The 26,797-nt window shown below is 38.7% G+C and overlaps 1 protein-coding gene across 2 annotated transcripts in view; it reads left to right on the forward strand.

Annotated features, from left to right (window-relative positions):
• Positions 1-6,465: 6,465 nt before the first annotated feature.
• The window catches only part of ARIH1 (ariadne RBR E3 ubiquitin protein ligase 1), a 123,361-nt gene continuing 103,029 nt past the window's right edge, over positions 6,466-26,797 (forward strand). Inside the window, exon 1 of one of the 2 annotated variants that reach the window (XM_059055990.2) lies at positions 6,466-7,144. In XM_059055990.2, the coding sequence (XP_058911973.1) occupies positions 6,776-7,144 (369 nt within the window). In that variant the 5' untranslated portion in view covers positions 6,466-6,775. The remainder of the gene's footprint in view (positions 7,145-26,797) is intronic. The other variant, XM_067029308.1, reaches the window with a different exon arrangement.

Raw genomic sequence — 26,797 nt, forward strand, 5'->3', positions numbered from 1 at the left:
TGAAATTAGAACACTCCCTAACACCAAACACAAAAATAAACTCAAAATGGATTGGAGACCTAAATGTAAGACCAGACACTATAAAACTCTTAAAGGAAAACACAGGAAGAACACTCTTTGACATAAATCACAGCAAGATCTCTTTTGATCCACCTCCTAGAGTAATGGAAATAAAAACAAAAATAAACAAGTGGGACCTAGTGAAACTTAAAAGCTTTTGCAAAGCAAAGGAAACTACAAACAAGACGAAAAGACAACCCTCAGAATGGGAGAAAATATTTGCAAACGAATCAATGGACAAAGGATTAATCTCCAAAGTATATAAACAGCTCATGCAGCTCAATATTTAAAAAACAAACAACCCAATCCAAAAATGGGCAGAAGACCTAAATAGACATTTCTCCAAAGAAGACATACAGATGGCCAAGAAGCACATGAAAAGCTGCTCAACATCACTAATTATTAGAGAAATGCAAATCAAAACTACAATGAGGTATCACCTTACACCAGTTAGAATGGACATCATCAGAAAATCTACAATCAACAAATGCTGGAGAGGGTGTGGAGAAAAGGGAACCCTCTTGCACTGTTGGTGGGAATGTAAATTGATACAGCCACTTTGGAGAACAGAATGGAGGTTCCTTAAAAAACTAAAAATAGAATTACCATATGACCCAGCAATCCCACTACTGGGCATATACCCAGAGAAAACCATAATTCAAAAAGACACATGCACCCCAATGTTCATTGCAGCACTATTTACAATAGCCAGGTCATGGAAGCAACCTAAATGCCCATGGACAGACGAATGGATAAAGAAGATGTGGTACATATATACAATGGAATATTACTCAGCAATAAAAAGGAATGAAATTGGGTCATTTGTAGACTCGTGGATGGATTTAGAGACTGTCACACAGAGTGAAGTAAGTCAGAAAGAGAAAAACAAATATAGTATATTAATGCGTATATGTGGAACCTAGAAAAGTGGTACAGATGAACCGGTTTGCAGGGCAGAAATTGAGACACAGATGTAGAGAACATATGTATGGACACGAAGGGGGGAAAACGGCAGGGGGTTGGGGTGGTGGTGTGATGAATTGGGAGATTGGGATTGACATATATACACTAATATGTATCAAGTAGATAACTAATAAGAACCTGATGTATAAAAAAATAAATAAAATAAAATTCAAAAATTCAAAAAAAAGAAAAAAAGAATCCCACTTCAAGATGCAAACTATTACATTTAGAATGGGTAAACAACAAGGTCGTACTGTATAGTATAGGGAACTATATGCAATCTCCTGGGATAAACCATGATGGAAAAGAATATTAAAAAAATAACATATACATGTGTAAAATTGAGTCACTTTCCTGCACAGCAGAGATTGGCATAACATTGTAAATCAACTATACTTCAGTTAAAAAAAAAAAGAATCCCAACTTCATGAGATCATAAGGAGTATATTTAAAAAGTGCATGCACCTACTCTAGCATATAGTAGACACTCAATAATAGATGTGCTCACTTTTTGCCCATTCATTCATCCATTCATTCAAAACAGGGCAACACAATAGAGATACAGTAAACCAGAGAAGCATTTCTCTTGCAAACTTTGTTATAAAAGTACTTTTTTGGACTTCCCTGGTGGTCCAATGGTTAAGACTCTGTGCTTCCACTGCAGGGGGCACGAGTTCCATCCCTGCTCATGGAAGTGCAGCATGCCTCACGGTGCGGCCAAAAAGAGAAAAAACAAAGAAACAAACAAAATAACCTTTTTTCTTTAAATGATTGTCATTAGGACAAACATATGCTCACTTCTTGGTGGGGTGGGTGATCATTTGCTATTTTTTTGCTGTAATATAAGCACACTATTAGGGCAAATGTGCCTTGCAATTATGGGGAACACAGACACTATGGTTTTGTACATTTGTCTAATTGTAAGAGGGAGCGTATGTACTCTACTTCTAGATCCAGCATTATCTTACCACACATTGTAGATAATTACTTGTTTAAAATCTCTGGTTCAATAATAAAGTCTATAATTCTGTATTCTAGAAGAAAGATAAGCTAGAGAGTATATTTTAGACAGGGGGCTGCAGTCAGGATTCTCAGGTTCTATTTTTAGTTACCGTATTACTATTTCTACCAGACTTCTAATGAGGCATATAACCTCAGTTTCTCTAAGCCTTATTATTATTTACCACATAGAACTGGTATAAGATCTACCTCTCAACAATGGTATAACACTTAATTGTTATTTGTAACAAAATATGAAGTACATAGATGTTTTTAAAGAAATGCAAAGTATTCAATTAGCTTATTACAATCTCTTTGCACATTTGCTAAAATTTAATTGTAAATTAAATTTATATTAAAATTAAAATTTCATTTTCTTACCTCCTACCTGGTAAAACACAGGAACAACTAAAGCATTAAAAAAAACAAACCCCAAAAATGCTATATTAAAAAAACTTTATAAGCAAAATGACAAAAAGCAATTTCCATTTAGGTTTGGAAATGGTGTTTTAATTAAATCATACACGAATTTTTGGTGAGGTGACCACATCCCAGTTTGTCCGAGATTTCCCAGTTTTAGCACTGAAAATTCCACATCCCAGGAAACCCCCATTTTGTGCCAACTGGGACAGTTGGTCACCCTAGTGCCCTGCCATTACTAGAGATTTTTTCATAGCTTACAGCACTATTATCTGCCCTTAGAAAAATTCCAGTGCTATTTTAATTTCTATTTATCTGAAAAGCACTTGTACATTTTTCCTGTTGGAATTTAGTTCATAACTATTTGGTGAGCATTTAAATATTTATGGAGTTTTGCTCCATGAGTAGATATTTAATAAATATGTACTAATATTTTTGACCTTATTAGGACATGGGGAAAATGGGAGTACCTAATTACTAAACAATTATTCTTTTGGCACCAAGGAAATATTAACTTGCCTGTTCTTTTTCAAGGAACTTGTCCTGTTGTTGTTTACAGACTATTGTTCTTCAATCCAGTAATCACCATAGCTGAGAAGGCAGTAACACAGGTAGTACATTTAAGATCAAGTCACTTAAAGAAACATTGTATGTGGGTCATCCCTTAGCCAATTTGGGGCCAGAGAGGAGTTGTTATACTGGTTTTCTTTAATAGCACTATAAACTAACCTGATTCTAATTTTTTTTTTTTTTTTTGCGGTATGCGAGCCTCTCACTGTTGCGGCCTCTCCCGCCGTGGAGCACAGGCTCCGGACACGCAGGCCCAGGGGCCATGGCCCACGGGCTCAGCCACTCCGCAGCATGTGGGATCCTCCCGGACCGGGGCACGAACCCGTGTCTCCTGCACCGGCAGGTGGACTCTCAACCACTGCACCACCAGGGAAGCCCTAAGATATTTTTAAAAAATATCAATGGAATGAGTGTTGCTGAAAATTTCATTATGATGGTTTACCCATGAATAGGAGACAACAAAATTCAGAAGCACTATGATAATGACCAAAAAAGGAGTCATCAGATTATAGAAAAGATTTCTAAGAAAAGAGCAGGACAATTTTCTTCCCTGGAAAACAGGGATGACATAGGCCATGTACATACATGTATAATCAAAATAAAATCAATTAAAAGGTTATAAATCTAATTGGCTATTGTTCTTTCCTGCAAGATGCAAGGTGACTTATGACACTGTTTAAAAGTTTTAATTTTGTGAACATATAACTATGTGCCAGGCACTGTGTCAAGTGCTTTAAATATATTACTCCATTTGCTCCTCACAAATAATCCTATGAGAATAGGAATTATAATCCTCCAAAGTGAAGTTAAGTAATTTGTTCAAAGTTATAGATAACAACTGGAGGGGCAGAGGTAAATTCTGCTCTGTTTCCTCCAGAGCCTAAGCTCTTAAATTTTAGCCTATGCTGCTTCTCAACATTGTTGACATAAACACTGTTGAAATTCTATATCTAGCCCTAACTTCTCTTGACCTTCAGTCTTGTATATTAGCATAAGGAACTGCCCTCTCAACATCTCTACCTCTATGTCTAACAAGCATATCAAATTTAACATATTTCAGTAAACAGCACCACCATCCACCCAGTTGCTCAAGCCCCCAATTTAAGAGGCATCCTTGATTCCTCCATCAACCCCACAGGCAAGCCATCAGCAAATCTGTTGGCTTTACTTTCAAATTATACATGAAACTGACCACTTCTCATCATCCCCACTGTCACAACCCTGGCCCAAGCCATTATCATTATTCACCTGGACTACTGAGACAGCCTCATAATTGGTCTCTGCTTTCATAGTTCATTCTCCACAAAGCACCCATAGTTATTAAAAAAATAAAACAACCACAGATCATATGGTTGCATTCTTCTCCTTAAAATCCTTTAATGCTTCCCATCGTAATAATGTAAACTTCTTAAGATGCCCTACAAGGTGCTACTGGCTCTTTGCCTCGATCTGCCCTCTCTGACTTTATCCCCTAACACTCTCTTTTTGCTCAGTATGTTTCAGTCACATTGGTCCTTATGATGTCAAATGTCTCTGTGATGTAAAGTCACGTACTTTGAGAAGATTTGGAAGGGCAGGATTGGGGATTTGAAAAAACTGGCAAAGGTTTGAAAGAGTTGCCTAGAGTGGGAGAACAATTTAGAAAAATATAACAGGATTTCTGGGTGGTGTTGAGGGTTCAGGTGTGGTAGGTGATTGGAATTTAATAACAAAATGCATGTGATTATGAAAATTTCTCCAATAGTGGTCAGCTGCTCCAGTACCAAAGGGCAGGATGTGAGTGGTAAGGTTCACTCAAGATAGGGGTAGATTAAAAGAGAGATGGGGCAAAAGAGTTTAGGGTACTGACAAACATTGCTGATTTTTTCTGTAGGTATATAATAGTGGGGTTGAGAAGGGTTACTAGTGTCCTTAACTTGCCCCAGGTGTGGCAACAACCTAGCATTGCTAAATAGAATCAAAGGACCAAGACCTACCAGCATTGATATTAAAAGCTTTAATTTGCAAATCCTAAGATTGTTTTAGGAAATCTGATTATTAAAACATTTACAAAATGGACAAATTAGTAGAAGCTTATGCACATTATAAAGGAATTTTTCACTTTTCAGAATCAGTTTCCAAAAGGAACCTGTAGGTTGAATGGTAAGGTTTATAAGTAAGTTAGGTATTCAGACTTTAAAAGATTTCCAGTCTGGCCAGTCCTTCAAGTCATCCCAAGAGGGAGTTTTCTCATGCCTCTTCTTCCTTCAGAACATTTCTCTGGTTCTTCCGTCCCACTTACAAAGATTTAAGCCTACTGTTAGAATGTCATAAAATACTCTTACTGTCCTGGTCACTAACTTGCTTAATATTTTGCCAGTTACCCTGCTTGCACTTTAAGCTCCGCAAACTAAACTACATCTACTGTGCTATTGCTTTTGTTCTTTTCTCAAGCCAGACCATCTTCCCTACCTTCTCTGTTAAAACTCCTAGCCATCCATCAACACTCAGCTCACACAGCACATTTCCAGATGAGAGACAAGCACTATCTCTGCTTTATTTGGTCTCTGTAGATATTTCTATTATTGTCGGTATTGTGTTGTCTTACAATGCATTTTCTATACAATGCAGTATATAATACATATTATGCATTATAAGGTACTTTAATGATTGATATTTAAGGTCAGCTAGGCGCTAAAATAGAGCAAGTGTTCTGTGATCTTGGTCAAGTCTCTTTCCCTTTGAGTCTCAGGTATAAAATGGGTACTGTGGCTCCGTGAAGATGAGAAATATATATGTAAACCCCTTAACACGGTGCTCATTTAAGGCAAGCCATGACTGTAACATTGTTTAGGGCCTTGAATAGGTGCTTGATAAGCTGAGTTCAGGAAACGCTTCTTTTAAATGACGTCACTATAGGCGACTTAAAAATCACAGCACGTCTGTACAGAATCAAATGAATTACTTAAAACGAGGTTCACCTGCTACATAGTTTAGAAGATTTGCATAAAACAGAATTCACTGAGCAGCCCAGTCAACAGGAATATTAGCTGAACAGCAGAGGTCTTCCTGAAATTACTCCAGGGCGGGCGGAAAGGGTCTCCCCAGCCCGGTGGGAAGGCAACCTTCCTCCACGGATTGCGCGAGGGGCTGGATCCCCATGGCCTGCGGCAAAAACCACCACCTGGGTGGTCCAGGTGCCCCCCATCCCCCCACCATCCCCCTCGGTGACCAGGAGGCCACAGCCTCCTCCAGTACACCGTCCGCTGATGTCGGCCCAAAGAGTGACCGCAACCGGAACCCAGCCGGCGATTCCCGCCGCGCCGCCGCGCGCCGCGCTCCCTGGGCCAGCCCAGGCCGTGGGGTCTCCCCGCACTCCACGCAGGGGCGGCTGGGCGGGGCGCGATTACGTCAGGAGCAGTGACGCGACGACGCAGCGCGACGCGGTGACGCACGCCCCTTTGTTGGCTCAGTAGCAGTAGCAGCGGCCGTGGAGGTAGCGCTGGGGACTGTTTTCCTTCGGAGGCCAGAGCGGAGCCGCGTCTGACTGAGGAGGGCGGCAAGCGGCCCCCTCGCTCCCTCCCTCCCTCCTCCGCGCCCTCCCCGCCGCCGCCAGCTGCCAACCGCCAACCGCCGCGCCCGGGGAGGAGCCGCGGCCCGCCGGGCCGGAGCCAGGCCTGTGTCCGGACATCAGCCGGAGCCGGAGCGAGAGCCGGGGCCTCGGCGTCCCCGCCCTCTCCCCGCCTCAGGGGCCAGCGTCCGCCGGGCCCCCGCGCGTCGCGCCATGGACTCGGACGAGGGCTACAACTACGAGTTCGACGAGGACGAAGAGTGCAGTGAGGAGGACAGCGGCGCCGAGGAGGAGGAGGACGAGGACGACGACGAGCCGGACGATGATAATCTGGATCTGGGCGAGGTGGAGCTGGTGGAGCCCGGGCTTGGCGTCGGCGGGGAGCGGGACGGACTGCTGTGCGGGGAGACGGGCGGCGGCGGCGGCAGCGCTCTGGGGCCCGGCGGTGGTGGCGGTGGTGGCGGCGGCGGCGGCGGGCCGGGGCACGAGCAGGAGGAGGATTACCGCTACGAGGTGCTCACGGCCGAGCAGATTCTGCAACACATGGTGGAATGTATCCGGGAGGTCAACGAGGTCATCCAGGTGAGGGTGGCCCCCGCGCGGGCTGGACCGGGACGGACCCGGGAGCAGATTCGGGTGGTCCGCGCGGCCCCGAGGGGCAGGCCTGGGCCTGGTGCGCAGCCCAGCCCGGTGCCTCCCGGCCCTGTCTCCTCCGCTGTCTCTGCTGGGGATAGAGCAGACATTCGCCGGGTGTGGGGAGGTGCGCTGGGGGCGGTGCTTTCTAGGTCCTGCTATGGCGGAAGCCTCCGGCCGCCTAAGACTTCTCTTACGGGCAATTCCTGCCCGTCCCTGGGCCGAGTGTCCTTCCTCTAGCCCTAGGAGCGCCTATAGGGGCGGGGCGTAGGTGGGGTGGAGGAGAGCTGGAAGAACTGGGCCCTTAAGACCGTTTTCCCGGCCTTCAGCCTCAGTTGAGAACTTTTGGAAGGGGTTAGAATAGGCCTAAGAGCTGCTTGGTGTACGGTTGCCCCAAGTGGGCACCAGTTAATAAAGAAATGGATCTGCTTGGCAGTCTTAAGTGCCTACTTAAAGGTGGGGGAAGGGAACTATTTCTCGGAAGAGGTGCTGATGGGTCTTCTTTTCTGATGGTGAGGCTTCTGCTTGCCTCTTTTTAAGTCTTTGCTGTTCTTTTGGTTCCTGACTACTACTTGTTTCAGTTGTAGCATACTTGAAGCTGTTGGAATAGTTGCTGCAGCTTGCACACCCAGCCTTGCAGCTAAAACCACAGCAAAACGCAGTGTTATTGTGTAATATTGGACAGGACTCTGCTGTGAGTTAGCAAGTGGAGACTTTCTGCTTCTGGACTCCTTTTCTCTGATAATTTGTATTTCGTGGTCAGTAAGTTGGGCTCGGTTTAAATTGTTAACCACATCTCATTTAACCTCGTGGGTCAGATTTTGCGTTTTTGAGCTTTAGGAAATCAAAAGTTTACATTTATTTGGAGAAAACAATTATGGTGAGGGGTCAGGGGTATGACTGAAGAATAAAAATGGAGTCTTGATTTAGTGCAATTCAATTCTTAGAAAACACTAGTTACATGGAGTGAAATTGTATATGTGAGCAGCAGGTTACTACTATTGCCTTCTGGTATGTCATTTTTTTCCCCCTTAAAATTGGCCAATATTTACTGGCAAATTAACAGTATGTCACTGGCTGCTTGTTGAGTTTGCATGATTAATAGATTTTTACAGTACTGTTTAGTAAGCGACACTTTTGAAAGTGGAACCATCTATTTAGGCCTATTTGAAGAGAGTGTTTTGAATAATAGTAAAAAAAAAAATCTAGTGCTATTACTAAAGAGTGGAAATCTCAAATTTTCTATAGATGATGTAGTTTGAGGAGGAAATTGAAGGGTTGTAGAAGAAAGGTAAGTTTTACTGCTCTTTCTGAGCCTAAAAATATGATAGTTGAGTTCTTAGGTCGCTAAATTGAGAAATTTTCTTTTTTTGAGGAAACTGAATTTACAGTGAAACCCTGAATTCTCTTTTCATTTATTTACGATATAAAGTATATAGTAAATCTATATAAAATCTCATGTGTTTAAACTTTGTACCTAGCTTATTGGCATTTTAATTAGCTTTAAAACTTCATGGATATTTATTATTTAACTTTTTAACTTATAGTCTGTTTTCATGTAGGTAAATCTCATCCAGCTTTTTTAGCTCTTAGGTGTGTCCTTAATCACTGAGGCCAAACCTTCCAAGTTCTTTATGTCGCTTCTGGAACAGAGATGTAGCTAATGCATGTGACATCATTTTTTCTTTGTTAGTTTAGGGGAAAAGGAATAAAAGCGGATGAACTGAACTAAGGAGACTTAAAAAATACTAGGGATTTTTGTAGGTGTCCTACTTTAATCATGTTTTCATGCTGGATTTTTGATACAGCTTTTTTTCCTAGTTTACTTCATGTTAAGCATTCTCTTAAGTAGGATTGCTGAAATAAGTATCTTTCCTTTGTTAAAAGTTCATATTTAAAAACATCAGTAAATCGAAGGATAGGATTTATCCCAGACCGTTTTTTCTCCAAATAGTATACACTAGGCAAATGGTACACTAAACTAGGCTTTGGTTATGTTATAGGTTATTTATGTTAATAGATTTAAACTTTAAAAAAAGTTACACAGGTAACACATTACATTGTAAGAAAAAAACTGATGCAGTAAGGAGACAAAAAAGACAAAAGAATTATTTTGCCTGCCACTGGGAGAGACACACCAGAATTTGAACTGTAGTAATTGTTCCAGACCTGTGGATACACTGTACGTATATTTTAAAATATTAACAGTCAAACTTTTTTGTTCTCTTTATGTTTTCAGTAGAAATAAGCAGGTTACAAAAACAGGAGTGTCAGTTTTCTCCTGCCAATAAGTAATTATTTTTCAAGTGCTTACACAATTACATATCTAAACTAATTTATTTAATCAATCTGTTATTATTGATCTTTTTTATTGTCCAGTTTCCATTTTTTATAAACCTCATTGGGAATATGCTTATAGATATCTTTGAATGTTTTATTTTCTTAGGATAAATTGAATTGCTGAGTCAAAGAATTTGCTTATTTTCAACCATTTGATACATATTACCACGTTGCTTTCAGAAAGGTTATCTTTTTTTTGCGGTACGCGGGCCTTTCACTGTTGTGGCCTCTCCCGTTGCGGAGCACAGGCTCCGGACGCGCAGGCTCAGCGGCCATGGCTCACGGGCCCAGCCGCTCCGCGGCATGTGGGATCCTCCCGGACCAGGGCACGAACCCGTGTCCCCTGCATCGGCAGGCGTCCGGACTCTCAACCACTGCGCCACCAGGGAAGCCCATCATTTTTTAAATTTGCTTTTTTATTATTTTTAAACTGATGAGGTTGAACTTTTAATGTGTTTATTGGGCATTGGTATTTGTTTCATAAATTGCCCTTTGCTTTTGCTCACTTTACCCCCTTTTGGGATGTTTATCTTTTATTGATTTATAAGTTCTGCTTATATTCATAGAGCCTTTAAGTTTTTCAATTAAAACTAATGTTGGTTTAATACGACAGTAAGTTTTTTGTTTGTTTTTTTTTTGACAGTAAGTTTTAAGTAAGTTTAAAAACCATTGTTTTACTTAGTTCACATCAGGGAGCTTACTGTTAATTCTAGGAAATTTAAATCCCCTTTTTCCCAGTGCTACTTTTGAATCAGTTATGTTAGTGGATTTGAAAATAAATGTGCAGGAGAAAAAGATTGAATGTAAAAAGGATGCCAAGTTAATTTAATCTTTTCTGGGGGAATTTGATTACTTTTTCTGGGCAACAACAGATTAATACTGTTATTTGTAGATATCTGTGGGTTAGTTCTAGTCTTCAATCAAGTAAGTTAACACTTTTTCTTTTAGAAAGCTCTTGGTTTTCTGGCTTTCTGTAACTCTTGTTATAGTTTGTCTAATTTGTTCTTGTTTTATTAAAACTCTGTGGTTACTTAGCTTACCTTTTGAACTTTTAAGAAAAGATCAGGAATGTTCTTTAACATATAGTAATGATAGAGAAGTGCTTAAAGCCCCTAATTTACCTAGCTACATTTATTTATTTAACTAGTATTGTTCATACTAAAGTGGTTAATAATAATACAGTGGTTATCTAATGTAATTGCCTAAATATCTAAGTAATTTGTTAAACTAACACTACACAACTCTGCAGTTGAGGGGTGTTTAAATTTGCTGTTTTGTGTTTCCACAGCAATCTTTAGCAGATGTTGGTTGTGCCTTGTGTCTGTGCTGGTCACTCTAGAGGACATGGTTCTTGCCTAAGAAGCATATGGAGGTGGGGAACATAGAGGTCCTTGGGCTCCATTCCCAGAGATTGTTATCCATTAGGTCTGAATTGGAGCCTAAGCATCTCTATACTTTTAGCCACTCTAGTGATAGTTCCGAACCACTGGAATAGTCATAGTTCATCCAGTGTCATGATTTTGACTCACTCAGGGAGATTGAGAAGGTCAAGTAACCCTTAGGAATACCACGTTTAAAGAGTGTGCTGAGGAAGAGGCGCGTGGGGCTGTTGGATGTGAGTGTTCAGAGAGGAGACATAAAGAGAAGTGGGTGGGTGTCTTCCTATTATTTATTATTCTAAATAACCTGTTTTAAAGACAACAGAAATATGTAACCTTTATGAGGGAAATTTTCTGTTGGCTGTTGATTTGAAATCTTTAATATTATGTCACCCATTTATTTAATTAAAACATTTAATTAAAGAGCTTCTAAGGTGAGGTTTCATGCGTAAATTAGAGACAGTATAGTCCAGTGTATTGTGTATTTGTACAGGAGTCAGTTCTAGCCACTGCTTTTCCTAACTGGCAAGTTAATTTACATCTCAGAACCTTCAGTTTTTGTTTTCCTTTGCCTGTTTTTTGGATCTGGGAAGTTAAAACAGGAGTGATGAACTAATAATGGATTGGTCTTTTTTACATTAATGCTTTGTTTTTCTAACATCCTTTTAAAACCTCAGTGAGTTGGAGGTGCTCATTGTTTCCAAGAAATTGAATTCAAGTGGTTGTATCAAGATGAATTTAAATTGGTTAACTTTTGGGGTGGGGACGAGGGGAAGGGGGGTGTGTGTGTGTGTGTGTGTGTGTGTGTGTGTGTGTGTGTGTGTGTGTGTGTGTGTGTGTGTGTGTGTGTGTGTGTGTGTGTGTGTGTGTGTGTGTGTGTGTGTGTGTGTGTATTTTGAAGCTATTAAGGTGTTTGGTGGGTTTATTCCTCCTTGAGCTAGAGGCTTTAAATTATATTAATTCTTTTTGAATCACTTATGGCATTAGTCCTATGAATCAGAAACTAAGGAGGTGGGCTCCGGCAGTCTCTTTTAACAAGCATTCCAGGTGATGCTGATGCAAGCTAAAGTTTGAGAACCACTGGTCTAGTTGAAATTTAACAGCAGTGTTTCTCCATGTGTAATGACTAGTGATAAATTACTAGAGAGTCGGTTAATGATGGAAGGCAGATTGTTTAAGAAACTAATAGCTCATTCTAATAAAAGGAAAATTTCAAGAGCCTGCACAACACTTACTAGGCTAATCGTGGAGGGGATTTGTTATCATTACTGTTATCCTTCAGATTAGGGTGGTCTTTATTCAGTTATTGCAAACATGCAAGCCAAACTAGTGACATCTCACATTCTAGGTTGGAACACTTGGGTTTTCTTCCACCTTTCCTCACTCCATGGGTTTTTGTTTTTTAAACAAAAATAGTTGGGAGAGTTTCTTTAGTTGATACACTGGAAGGGATATAAGGTCTTGGATACTGTAAATGCAACTGCTCAATACTGTATAACATGTTGAAGAAAATACAAGACTTATTCTCAAGGAGTTCGTGGTCTCTGAATTTAGACACTCAAAGCTATTAGGTCAGTGCTAAATGGATAGTAATAGGTGTTCATGGAAGAGAGATCTGTGGGTGTTAGCTGGAAGATGTCTAGGATTTAGATGGATAGAACAGATGGATAGGAAGCCCTTCTAAGAAATTGAAGTAAGAATGAGGAAAGTGTGTCCTGGTGATGGTGAAGTCAGCTCAGGTAAAACAGAGTTTGTTAGTTATGGGTGATACTGTTGTAGAAGATGGGAGGTTTGATACTATGAACAAAGGTAGGCAGAAGTCATCAGATTAGATTTTCTTCTGGATTTGACCTGTGACAGCTGTATGTATTAGTTATCTTTAGCTCTATATTTCTACCAAAACTTAGTGGTTAAAAACAACAAACATTTATTAACTCACATTTTCTATGGGCCACGATTCTGACTTCACCTTATTTGGGTGCCTTGTCTCAGGGTCCCTTATAAGGCTGCAACCAACATATCAGCTAGTTTGCAGTTATCAAGATTTGACTAGGGGAAGATCCCCCTTCCAGGCTCACTCGTGTGGCTGTTGGGCAGGCCTCAGATTTTTCACTGGCTGGTTTTTGGCCAGTTCCTGACATGTGGGCTTCTCCAGAAAGTGGCTTACAACACAGTAGCTTCTTTCCGTGGTGCGGGGTGCCGGGAGGGGTGTGTGTGATAGCCCCCAAGGTGGAAGCCACAGTCTTTTATAACTTCATCTCAGAAGTGACATCCCATCCCTTTGCCATATTCTACTTGTTTTGAGTGAGTAAGTCCAGCTCACACTCAAGAGGAAGGGATTACACAGAAGTAGGAAGACGAGGAGGTGGATCCTGGGGGCCATTTTACAGGGTACCTACCGTGATATATATAATCTGGCTCAGTCAAGAGGTGAATGAGAACTACTGTATAATGTTTATCCACTCAATTTATATACAAATGGGAGGGTATTACAGTAGTTTGGATTTTTAGTTTTGAATAACCATAAATTATTTGTTTGGCTTTGCAAAGTATTATATCTTTAAATGATAAACATTCCTAATTACCTTTCAGTGGCTGAGATTGAAAGAATAATTTGCAGCCTTTTAGACTTGGCAGGAATCTGAGATTCTCCAGCCGTTTGTTTGTTTTTAACTTTAGCTACATAGTGGAATCACCTGGGAATTTTTTCATCACATTTTTAATTTTGAGATAATTGTAGAGTCACATGCAGGTGCAAGAAATAATGCAGAGAGATCCCGTATACCCTTTTTACTGATTTTTCTACAGTGGTAACATCTTGCAGAACTGTAGTATAATATAATCAGTATATTGACATCGATGCAGTCTACTCATTTTATTCAGATTTCTTTACTTGAGGATTTTAAAAAAATGCTGGCACTCATAACCCAAGACTAGTAAGCAAATGGGCCTCTGGGAGTTTGGACCAGGCATTGTCATTAAACAGAATTTTTCCCTGGTTTATTTTAATGTACAACTAGGGTTGAAAGCCCCTGTTGTTGTCCAGTGTCTCTAAGAATCCTCTCTCTTTAACATTCTGGTCTGTTTAACTATGAGTAAATGACAGATATTTTGTGATGTAGCTCATTCTAAGTTTAACTCTTGATTTAGGAAAAAAAACGGAATTAAAATCTGTTTCCATTTTAACTTTGACCTGTTGTTCCTAGGGTGGCCCTTTGGATGAAGGTTTTTATTGTTGTTTTCTTAACAATTATTGTTTGGAAGCATGAAGGAAAAACTTTTCTTCTTGAAGTTAATCAATCCCCTTTTCTTTGTTCCTTTTATGACAGTGAACCTGTATCTTTGAATATGTATGTTGCCTACTTCTCTGTTTTTCCATTAGACACTTTTCATAGGTATAGAATCACAGGCCCATAACTTTGCTAAGATCTTTTTAAAAAAATAAATTTATGTATTTATTTATTTAGGCTACTTTGGGTCTTTGTTGCTGCACTTGGGCTTTCTCTAGTTGGCAGCGAGCAGGGGCTACTCCGTTGCGGTGTGCAGGTTTCTCATTGTGGTGGCTTCTCGTTGTGGAGCATGGGCTCTCAGTGCAAGGTCTTCAGAAGTTGTGGCACGCAGACTCAGTTGTGGCTCGCAGGCTCTGGAGCGCCGGCTCAGTAATTGTGGCGCACGGGCTTAGTTGCTCCGCAACGTGTGGGATCTTCCCAGACTAGGGCTTGAGCCAGTGTCCCCTGCATTGGCAGGTGGATTCTTAACCCCACTGCACCACCTGGGAAGTCCCCTTTGCTAATAAGATCTTGACTATCTTGACACACTGTGTTACTATGTACCTTTACAAATAGCTTAATTATTCCCATTAAATGATGGGATAAATGTAAGAATCAGTAGTTAGGCTGACATTTGATGATCACTTACTAGGTGAGAGAATAATCTGAAATCCGAGGCTGCTTCTAACCTGGGATGACTGGATCCTTTGGAGCCCATGGAGATAGTAGTGGCAGTCCTTGCCTTATTTTATTTTCAGTGTTTAAAAAAGCCTACTGTATTTAAAACAAAGCAAATCGAAACTGCCCAAGCTAATTAAAATGCGGGCCAGTGTTAGATCTTCAGTTCCAAAAGAATGGCACATTTTATAGAATCAGTAGATTTCTGCAGTCGTGTAATTTAAGTTTCTTGCTAAATTTTTATTCACCCAGTGATAGGTAGTCATCTGGCTTGATCTTGAATAATATTTCTTGATGTATCTTGGTGCATAGTAGATACCCAGTTGGTATTTGAATTAAATTAATGGGTAGTTTGGTATCTTAGAGGCAGTTTTAAAAGGTCTTATTGAGCTAGCACCTGCTCTGACAGATTAACTTTCAGAGTCCTACGTTTTTTCATTTTAAAAAATGAGAATGCTAGTATTAAGGCCAAATACTGCATTGGGAGTTTTTTCGTGTAGTTTTTTTTCCTGTAACGTAAACTTGCTGAATAGCATTTTTCCTTTTTCCTATGTTCCATTTAGAAGAAGTGTCACAGTGACCTGACACTTAATACATTTTGGCAAAAACTACAGCAGATAATGAAGTATTAGGTAACATTTCCTTATTACTAAGACATTTGTTTAGACAATGCTAAGAATAGCTATAATCTCAGACACTTCTCCCCAGGCTTGCTTTGCTATCTGCTTTGAAACTATCATACTTCTAGTTCAAATATTACATGATTGCAATTACTTGGTAATATATCCTTTCTCAATCACAATTGTACATTTTTTAGGGGTTAAGTATAAGCTAGAGAGTGAGAAGTTTTTTCTGATTCTCTTAGCAAGTGTTTATAAGTAAAAACCTCTAATATGGACACATTGAAATTTGTGACATTTTGGACAGATATTTCTCTGAAACCCATTTGAAACCCAAATTTACTGCCTTCTCTCCTTAGGCTGTTCTTCCTTTGATTGACTTGCTAGTTAACCATTCTTGGAATTTGAAAGTCATCATTGATTCTTTTTTGCCCCGCATTTCCCATATCTAATTAGCCCTGATCAAGTTATCTCTGAAATTTATGTTATTCCTCTCCTTTTTACTAACTAAGCCTAATCTAAGGCTTTTTTTTTTTTTTTTTTTTTTTGTCTCTGCATGCGGCTTGTGGAATCTTATTTCCCCAACCAGGGATTGAACCCGGGGCCAAGGCATTGAAATCCAGGAGTCCGTCCTAACTACTGGACCACCAGGAAACTCCCTAGCGCCTCTTTTTATTTTGCGTTTTTGTCCCTGGGCTTCCAGTCTGTCTATCATACTACCAAATACAAATATACTAGTCACCTTCCTGCTTAAAAATAAAAGAGACTTCATTATCCTCCCTGCTGCCACACACATTTCCTATTATACGTCTGGTCTAGATTCTTTAATACGGCGTTCATGGCTTCCCCATCTTGAGTTCAGCTAATTTTTTCAGTCTTATCTTCTGTTGTTCCCGATTCTCCCACCAACCCCAACTGCACTACTTATAATTTCTTACTATGTAATACACATTTATGTTCTCCTGTTTTTGCTCATGCTGGTCCCTCTTCTTGTGATGCTCTTTCTCTTTTTAACTGCCTGATATAGTCCTACTCATACACTGCTCAGATATTACGTATTTCTTACCAGGTCCCTCTTCTCTACCATCACTGCTTTCTTACCTGTGTTTGCATAGCACTTTGTAAGGATGTTTGGTGTGGCCTACATGAGGCTGTAATATAGCCATCCCAATACCTAAGTCACTAGCTAGCTATGAGGGTTTTGAGGGTGAGAGCTGAGTCTTCATCCATAGCACATGTCACACTAACAGTCTCTGACATAGTAGAAACTCAGTGAATACATACTGAGTTTGTCCTTTTAGCAAATGCTTGCTTCTTTGGTTTCCTTATCTGTGAACCAGAGGAAGCCAGACATGATTTTCTTCTGGCACTAATAAATTATTTTATGATTTCTAGATAACAACCACAGTAATAATGAAAGAAGATGGCAAGAAAAAAGTGTTTAAATTCCAACAGGGCAAGCCTTTTAAGACCTCTGAATATATAGCAGCTGTTTTAGATTAAACTTTATTATTTGCATGCAGTTCCGTGGCACTTTATATGAACTGAGAGTTATGTTAAAAACACCTGAGTCCTTCTAATACAGTAGTTCTCAAAGTATGGCCCAAAGAGGAAAACTTTTTAAGACATTACTTGCCTTTTTTAATGTGCTGGGATTTGTACTGATGGCGCAGAAGCAGTGGGTGGGTAAAACCACGGGAACCTTAGCACAGGTCAAATCAGTGGCACCAACTATACCAGTAGTCATTTTCTTTTTCACTGCCATACACTCAGTAAAATTGTCGGTTTCGCTTATTGTCCTGGGTGAAGCAGTAAAAATTATTAGTGGTATATCTTATCCCTTAAGTACACACATTTTCTTAATAGCTTATGTGGCAAAATTGGTGGTATGTATAAAGCACTTCTGCATACTAAAGTACAGAGGTTGTCTTGAAGAAAATCATTTGTGCATTTGATTTTTGAGCTGAGCAAGCTACTTGTTTGATGGAACACCATTTTTACTTGAAAAAATGGCTGGCAAACTGGTTATTCAGACTAATGTTTGTAAATGTTTCTTCAAAATGAATGAAATACACCTGTTATTTTAAGAAAAACTGCTTACAGTATTTGTTGCCAATGATAAAATATTTAGTTTTTAAGTGAAAATTAGAATTTTGGAAAACATATCTGCCATTGTGAGGCTGAGAGCTTCCTGATGAAATACTGTATAATATGTCAACATTTAGAAGATCTGCTTAACATAATGAACCAGTATTTTCCAAATGACCAATTTTCCAGAGACCAATTGTGATATTTCACAATCATGCATTGGTAAATGATCTATTCAGAGTTCAAGATTGGATTTTAATATAGCAAGAATAAGAAGAGTTCTTTGATATGGTTTCAGATTCTATTTTACAACTAGCCTTTAAGAAATGACCACTTTTTAGGGCTTCCCTGGTGGCGCAGTGGTTGAGAATCCGCCTGCCGATGCAGGAGACACGGGTTCGTGCCCTGGTCCGGGAAGATCCCACATGCCGCGGAGCAGCTAAGCCCGTGAGCCATGGCCGCTAGGCCTGCGCGTCCGGAGCCTGTGCTCCGCAACGGGAGAGGCCACAACAGTGAGAGGCCCGCATACCGCAAAAAAAAAAAAAAAAAAAAAAAAAAAAGAAATGACCACTTTTTGAGTTTTGGTGTAATATCAAAAAGAATATCTGTACTTATCTGAAAAGGCTATAAAAGTTCTGCTTTTTCCAACTACATATCTTTGAGAGGCTACATTTTCTTTACTCTTTAAGCAAAACAACATACTTAAGGATTGAATACACAAGTAGATATGAGAATCTGTTTTCTATTTAGCCAGATATTAAAGAGACTTTAAAATAGTGCACTTTTCTCACTTTTTTGTTTTAGAACATATAATTTTCATAAAAATGATTTTTGTATTAACATATAATGGGGTTTATTACTGTTATTTTTAAATGAATTAATACATATTTTAAAAATTCTGTTTTAATACCTAACATCATAAATATTGATAGTTATAATTCACATAAGCAAAACTCATTGGCACCTTCAATAATTTTTAAGATGAAGAGGGGTTTCTGAGACCAAACAGGTTGAGAATTGCTGCTCTGATATTCTGAAATATTTCTGAATCACTAAGGAAGCATAGTATTGGCGTGCAAACAGGAGATATGACTAACCACTTTATTGAGTTTACTATTAATTAGCAAATTTACAGTAATATAAATTTATATATTAATGTAAATTTATATTACTGTATAATATATAAATTTATATATTAATATAAATTTATATTACTGGGTTATATATGACAAGTTAGGAATTACTGCTGATTAAGAATTACTACTGATAATTCAGAAACATATATAAGCTATGTTAGATGCTGTGGGGGGTATTAACAGAAATATTAGAAATGTGAATCATGAGGTATTACTAGTTTGGGAAACATGTTTGGAAATAGAATGGGATGCTTAATATTTCAAGGAGGAGCTAGCAGAGAGACCACCTGACATATTCCATTTGTTAATTTGTTTATATTCTGACTTCTTACATTTCAATGAAAGCTGTATGAGAGCAGTGCCTTTGTTTTATTCATTGCTGTGGTCCCAGTGCCCAGAACAGTACCTGACACATAGTAGGCACTTAGTAAACATTTTTTGTTTACTAAGTAAACAAGTAAATATTTTTATTTCACCCCGTCCTTGAAGAATATTTTGCTATGTTTGTAATTTTAGGTTGGTAGTAGTTTTCTTTCAGCACTTTAAAGATGCCGTTGTTTTCTGGCTTCCATTGTTTATGGTAGGAGGAAGCTAAGGAACCTTTAATCTGGATGTTTGTAGTATTTTTTACTTTGTGTCTAGTTGTGGTTTTCTTTGTGTTTATCTTGCTTTGTGTTTTCAGATCCTTTTGAATCTGTGATTTCTTACGAGTTTTGGAAAGTCTCAGTTCTGCCTTTATCCCCTTTCCTTCTGAGAGTCCAGTTACACATACATTAGAGGTTTTTGTTATTTTCCGTATGTGTCCAGTGCTCTTTTGTGTATCTTACATCCTTTTTTCTCTGTGCTTCAGTTTGGATGATTTCCATTGATTTATCATTTGTGTCTCTAAATCTGTCTTCTCCTTTGTCTGATTTGCTATTAAACACCCCTCAATTAATTATTAATTTCAGATACTATATTATAGAGTTTCCATTGGATTCTTTTTTTATAGATGCTAATTTTCTGGTGATTTCTTCTTTTTCATCTGTTTTCCATCTTTTGCTCTATTTTCTCTAGCATATTAAGAATTTATTCTTAAAAGTTTTGTCAGCTAACTCCAAAATCTGAATTATCTGTTAATATTTTCATATTATCTTTATTTTCCTCCCAGTTTTCAGTCAGGTGTTCCTGTCAGTTGACATATTTTGATTGCATGCCTAACACTGTATATAAAATATTTAGAGATTCTGGATGATGATGTGATGGATTCCTCCAGAGAGGATTTTTATTTTTCCTTCTGCTTGACAGTGAGAGTGATGAATGGTTGCCTTAATTCAATAAGGTTGACTTCTAGCCCTGTTCAGTTTCTGTTTATCTCTTATCTGCCATTGGCCTTTTAGAGTCTTCAACTAGGAACCTGGTGTTTTCCTCAGCAGTCCCTCCCCTAGGGGGTCCCAAACTTTAATCATTGCCCCTCTGCCTTTCAGAGGTTTTAGATTTTTAGTCTCGGCCCTGTGCAATCCCAGGATTCAGTAAATGTCCTGGGTGGAAGACCAAGTGTTCCTCCATTCATTGGGACATCCCGTCAAGTCTCAGTATTAGTTTCCTTTTGTTGTTGTAATAAGTTAACACAAAGTTAGTGACTTAAAACAACAGAAATTCATTATTTTACAGTTGAGAAAGTCAAGTTCAAAGTGAGTCTCACTGGGCTAAAATCAAGCAATTGGCAGTCTGTGTTCCTTCTGGAGGCTCTAGAGGAGAATCTGTTCCCTTGCCTTTTTCACTTCTAGAGGCTGCCTGCATTCCTTGAACTAGAATTCCAGCTAGAAAGTATGACATTTTAAATATTGGAGTAAGGAATATCTTAGATTTGGGAAAATAACAGGATGGGGGAAAAAAGATCTAATTTACTCATTTTTATGTAAGGGGAGACTCACAAACCATAGACAAAAGTGGTAATAATAGCTGATATTTATAAAACATGCTAGGGTTTTTTCACATGTATTCGTTACAAAATCCCAAGAAAATAGCATTATCTCCATTATACAGATAAGTAAATTGAAGTTAGGGAAGCTGAGAAATGGGTTTCTCAGGGAAGCTCAAGAGTTTCTCTGTTAGAGACTGGTGGAGGTCATTGGAACTGAGTCTTTTTAAAAAAAATTAATTAATTTATTTTTGGCTGCATTGGGTCTTCGTTGCTGTGCAGGGGCTTTCTCGTTGGGGCGGCCGGGGGGCTACTCTTCATTGTGGTGCGCAGGCTTCTCATTGTGGTGGCTTCTCTAGGCATGCGGGCTCAGTAGTTGTGGCTTGCAGGCTCAGTAGTTGTGGCACACGGGCTTAGTTGCTCTGTGGCATGTGGGATCTTCCTAGACCAGGGATCAAACCCTTGTCCCCTGCATTGGCAGGCGGATTCTTAACCACTGTGTCACTAGGGAAGTCCTGAAACTGGGGCTTTTTTACTTTTAAAATAGAAGTTTTTGGGCTTCCCTGGTGACGCAGTGGTTGAGAGTCCGCCTGCCGATGGAGGGGATGCGGGTTTGTGCCCCGGTCCAGGAAGAACCCACATGCCGAGGAGCTGCTGGGCCTGTGAGCCGTGGCCGCTGAGCCTGCGTGTCCAGAGCCTGTGCTCCGCAGCGGGAGAGGCCACAACAGTGAGAGGCCCGCAAAAAAAAAAAAAAAAAAAAAAAAAAAAGTTTTTTCTGTTGTACCAAACTTTTTCAGACTTTAGTTGGACCTTTTGACTGAGCCAAATTCTCGTACTTAAGTTTTCTTTGTATTTGTATACTGAAAGCTTTACAGTCCTAAAAGAATCTTTCATTTTAGCTAATTGACTGATTTAAGATGAGTCTCTTGTATTAGTTATCTATTGCTACATAAAAAATTACCCCAACACTTAGTGGTTTAAAACAGCAAACATTTACTGTATTATAGTTTTGAGTGGTTTAGCTGGGTAATTCTGGGTCAGGGTCTCTGATGAGGTTGTAGTCATCCTGTCAGCAGAGGATGCATTCATCTGAAGGCTTGGTTTGTGCTGAAGAACTGCTTTCAAGATGTACAAAGATGAGTGGAGAACATTCCTTCCTGTCCAGGGTTCCTAGTCTAGGAAGGGCAGACATGTAAATAAATCCTTGATTATAAAGTCAATAACTCAGGACCTGTCATGCTCACTTTTATCCACATGTAGCCTGATCTCAATTATATCCTGTTTCCTGACTTGCTCTGGCCTGGTTTTCATAGTTGAGTATCTTAGTGTACTGCCATTACCCAGAAATCCCATACTTACCAGTTTGTCTTTTGAGGTGTTACTTTTACATCAGGTCAACCCTGACGTGTTTCACGTTTGTTGTGGTTTGACCCCTCTTTGCTGCTTGGTTAAGGAAAGCCCTGCCTTCCGAAGAGACTAGTTGGTGTTTAGGAAAGAAGGAAAGTAGTCCTTTGTGTGGATAAGGAGAGTCATGTTAGAAGTTATTAGAAGTTATTGGAAGGTTCTCATTAGCAAAATCAGAAAAATTGAAAGAATGTGAAAAGGGTGATATTGATGGAAAATGGGGCCTTGAGTGTAGTGTGGTCGCCACAGATTTTTCAGGAAGTGCTGAATGTCTCCTTTTTTTCCTGAGTGGTCATCCTGTTCAGTTTATGACAGCGTCAAAAATGTTCATACTTGGTCTAAGTTTATGGCCTGAGAAAGTACACCAAATCTTTATCAGTCATGGTAAGCAGTAGGAATGGGACAGGAAATGGCGCTTATGAGGAAACTACTAAGCCTAGGGGTTCTGAGCCTAGGGGGTTTCCAGTAACAAGGTTACCAGAGGATGCAGATTAGGAGAAAAGATTCTAAGCATGATATATCAGGCTTTTCATAATTCGACCTTTGTCTACCTTATCCATCATTTCTTCACACTCATCTTGACATAGCAAAATAATGATAGTCCCTGTGAAATTTTTCTTTGTGCCTTTGTAAGGCTTTTCCCTTTGTTTCAAATGCTTTTCCCCTGATAAACTCATTAATACTTCATGATTCACCTTAAACATCATTTCTTCTTTGAATCTTTCCCCTTGAGTGGGTCTCAGGATTTTGTATAGACTTCTATTTAAAAAATAATCTCTATTATTCTCTTGCTAAATAGACTGAAAATCCTTGAAGGTAGGATCAGTGTATTAATTTTGATATTCTCATTAACCAGCACAGTTCTTGGACCATAGCTGATAAACATTGATTTGAAGAGTCAAAATTGAATATGAATGAGTTTTCTTATTGATTTTATTATTGATAAAAATAAGTCTTGGTAGGATCAGTGTATTAATTTTGATATTCTCATTAACCAGCACAGTTCTTGGACCATAGCTGATAAACATTGATTTGAAGAGTCAAAATTGAATATGAATGAGTTTTCTTATTGATTTTATTATTGATAAAAATAAGTCTTGGTACTATCCCTATGTTTTTCATTTGTGAATTGTTCACATTCCTCTTCTGTTGACTTCACTGTATTAACTCTTCTCTCTTTCTCTGATACATTTTCCGATTTTTGTTCTTAACCAGTTATTTAAGGGAATGTTAGTCATCACAACTCTTCTTTGAAGTAGATGGTAGTTCTACTATTTTATAGATAAGGAAATTGAGACTTAGAGGAATTGAGTAACTTGCCCAGGCTTTCATGGCTAGGGTCAGAACTCAGTATTTTATATCATTAAATATAAATAAAACATATTTGAATGTTATTGTCTTGTGTGCTGGGTATTTTCTGTTTGTCTCTCCAGACCTGTTCTACCTTTCTGTCTCCAGCTTTGTATGCACCAGGAGACTGACTTGTACAGAGTGAGTTCAATGGGCTCTGTTTTGTGACTTCAGTGCTGTTGCTTATGAATCCAAATAAATAATAAACCAGAGTGATACAGAGGCAGAAGTCTACTATTTACAAGCCCCATTTAAACTTTCCAGCTTACATATATACCACCTTCAAGAAAATTTCAAGCCAAAATTGCTATTTATAACATTTACTATTTTCTAGTCCAAATTAAGCATCTAAAAACAAAGTTTTAACATTAAATAATTCTACATATTTGCTGGATGTTATAGAATGTATATATAATGTAAAATTTATTTGTGATTTATGTATGAAATTACAAACTGAGACCAGTGGTCCACAAAGTCAGCATTCTCCTGACAGAAGCACCAAGAGATTCTGGGAGAATAGCATTGTGAAAATGGATGCGCTGGATAACAAATGCTTTATATATTTAAAGGGAGATTAGCTGACTTGACTTACTTTGTTCAATAATGAGAAAATATTTCTTTTGTGACGTTCTTAGAGGAGTGTATTACTGATAACTTACTATTTAAACTCATTTAATATGGAAGTAATATTCCTTTGAAAAGAGAGTATATATATAATATTACTTACCAGTCTAACTGACTTCTTAAATATAATAATTCCGTTTCGTTGGCCCTAAACATTTTATCTGTTTTCTATAATCATCTCAATTCACGTTGCATTAATGTAGTTAACACTGGGTCCTTGAAATATATGAGTACCTGAAGCTTGATTTATAATGTTGCATTCCATGCAACTGTAAAGCCAAAAGGGTGAAAATAAGACTTCAAAATTCACAAAAATCCTCTAGGCACCATTAGGAATGAAAGCATAATATGTAAACAATAGCTAAAGAATGAAGGATGACAGTAAACTTGCCGGATATTTGTTTCATGTCGAAGTCAATACAATTTTTGATTCACATAGAGTAAGATTAACAAGGATGAAAAGGATCTTTAAAGGTTATGCTGGTCAACAACTTACCAAGTATACTACCTCCCTGTTAAGTGATCCCTTTTAGGGTTAAGAGTAGGTTAAGCCTATTCTTGAACCTCCCCAGTGACTTAAACCCCCACAGCCACTCTAGAAGGGAGCGCATTTCATGTTTGAACAGCTCTGATTTTTAGTTTTTCCAGGTGTTAATATCTGTCTCTCTGTAGCTTTTTACTTGAACCTACCTGGTTCTAACCCTTCCTCATGATAGCCTTTCTGTAATTTTTAAAGAACTATTTATCGTATTGGAGATTACCAATGTGTTAAGCTATATCCAGGCTAACATTTTTTGTGTGTGCAGAATCCAGAATAAAGCTTCTGCTTCACTTCTTATGGATTGTTGATCGAAGATTATTATGAACTGGTATTTTGGATTCAGACCTGTGTATGCCTGCTCAGAGTTACAGAAGGTGGAACATTGTAGCAGCACATATGTGCCTGTTCAATTAAATAAATGCAAGGCAGAGGTAGATGTTTGTTCATACCCTCATTGCAGACATTGGCAGGTTTTGCAGTAACAAGTGGATAGATAACTCATCTTGATGTGTCTCTACTATTAATAGTTTTGGGGTTTTGAGTTCTGCATATTTCCCCTGACTCAGCATTTATAAAAATAAAGGCAGTTGCTAGACAGTGTTAACAAGTCAACTCTGAATAAACTGTTTTCTGCTGCCTTTTTTTAAGCTTCTGGATCAGTTTAAGTGAAGAATATTCTGAAATGGCAATGAAAATTTCATATCTTTGTGAATCAGGGTTTTCATTCTGTGTAACCAGAACAAAATACAGAAATACGTTGCATGCTGGGGCCAATATGACTGAACTCTCCTCCACAACCTCTGATTAAAAAAAAATTGAAACAGCCTTAGTAGTCTAAGACTTGATACTTTTTTTTTAAGGATTAAAAAACTTCTGTTTGACTATGCATATATTTTCTTGGCTCAATATTCAAAAAGTACAAAGATAAAAAAGTAGAAAATCTCCCACCTTAATATCTTAACTACCTGATTCCCTCCCTCAGAGGTTATCACTACTATTACTATCTTTATTCTAAATACTTTTCTCTTAAAAGTAGAACTCCACAGTTCCCCTAACCTGATTTTTATCCTCCATTTAAGACCCTAAATATCATGATTATTTTATGAATTTCTGAGGTTAATGGGATCCTAAAAATAATGCTTCAGTTTAATTAGAAAACAGTATATAAGTTGAATATTTGATTGATTTTTTTACCTAGTTTTTTTTAGTGGCTACACTGTGCTGGGGGAATACAGATACTGGACAACTCTTTAAGGAAGCTTGTATAAATAAATTATAATACAGTGATATGTACAACAGTAAAAATTACAAGGTCAGAGAAGGAATGTTTAGTGCCGTTTTCTGGGAAGGACTGAGAGATCCTGATGGAAGTGGGTCTGAAGCTAGGTTTTGAAAAATGAATAGTAACTCACTAGGCAGATGGGGTTGGAGATGGCATTCCAGACAGAGGAGGAAGATTAATGGAATGTACAAAGCCAGAAGCTATTAATGGTCTAGGTTGTTGAATGAACAATAAGAAATTGAAAAGATTGCTAAAATTATTGGAAAGTAGTGTGGTAGGAGCTGGGGCTAGACAGGTAGGCAGTTTGTGAAAGGCTTTAGCATAGTGCTAAATGATATGGGGCCAGTTGAAACAACTATATAAACTTTTAATATAGGATTAGTGTTGAGAAGAACCACTTTGTTGGCAGTATAGGGAGTAAATGAGAACAGGAGGATATTAGGAATCAGGGAGAGTAGTGAGAAATGTATTACAGTAATCTGAGCAAGAAATATATGATGAGGTTAGCAAGACAGGAATGGAGAGGTGGGAGAGGTATTCAAGGTATTAGGAGGGTAGCATCAGTGAGAATTGGTGGATTATTTTATTAGGAGATAAAATAGTTTAGTGGTTAATTAAGTCTTTGGCATCATATAGAACTAAATTTAGTTCCAACTTTGCCTTTTATCAGCTCTGTGACTTTGTATCAGTTATTTAACTTTAATAAATTGTCTTTCCTCATCTGTTATAATGTAGCTGAAGCTTTAATCAGCCTTCCTTTAACTAACCTTCTGAATTAATAGTTCCTCTCCATTCCCCCAGTAAAACAGACCTGTTTGATGTCCATGGCAAGCTATCAGCTTGTTGGCCTTCCTAGATAAGTAAAACTAAATGACAGAATTAACCAGTCACAATAGACCTCATACTGTATGATGCTATTTATAGGACATGTCCAGAATAGGCAAATTCATAGAGACAAAAAATAGAGGCTGGGTGGGGAAAGGGGAGA

The sequence above is a fragment of the Kogia breviceps genome, chromosome 3, assembly GCF_026419965.1.
Source record: "Kogia breviceps isolate mKogBre1 chromosome 3, mKogBre1 haplotype 1, whole genome shotgun sequence".
NCBI lineage: Eukaryota > Metazoa > Chordata > Mammalia > Artiodactyla > Physeteridae > Kogia > Kogia breviceps.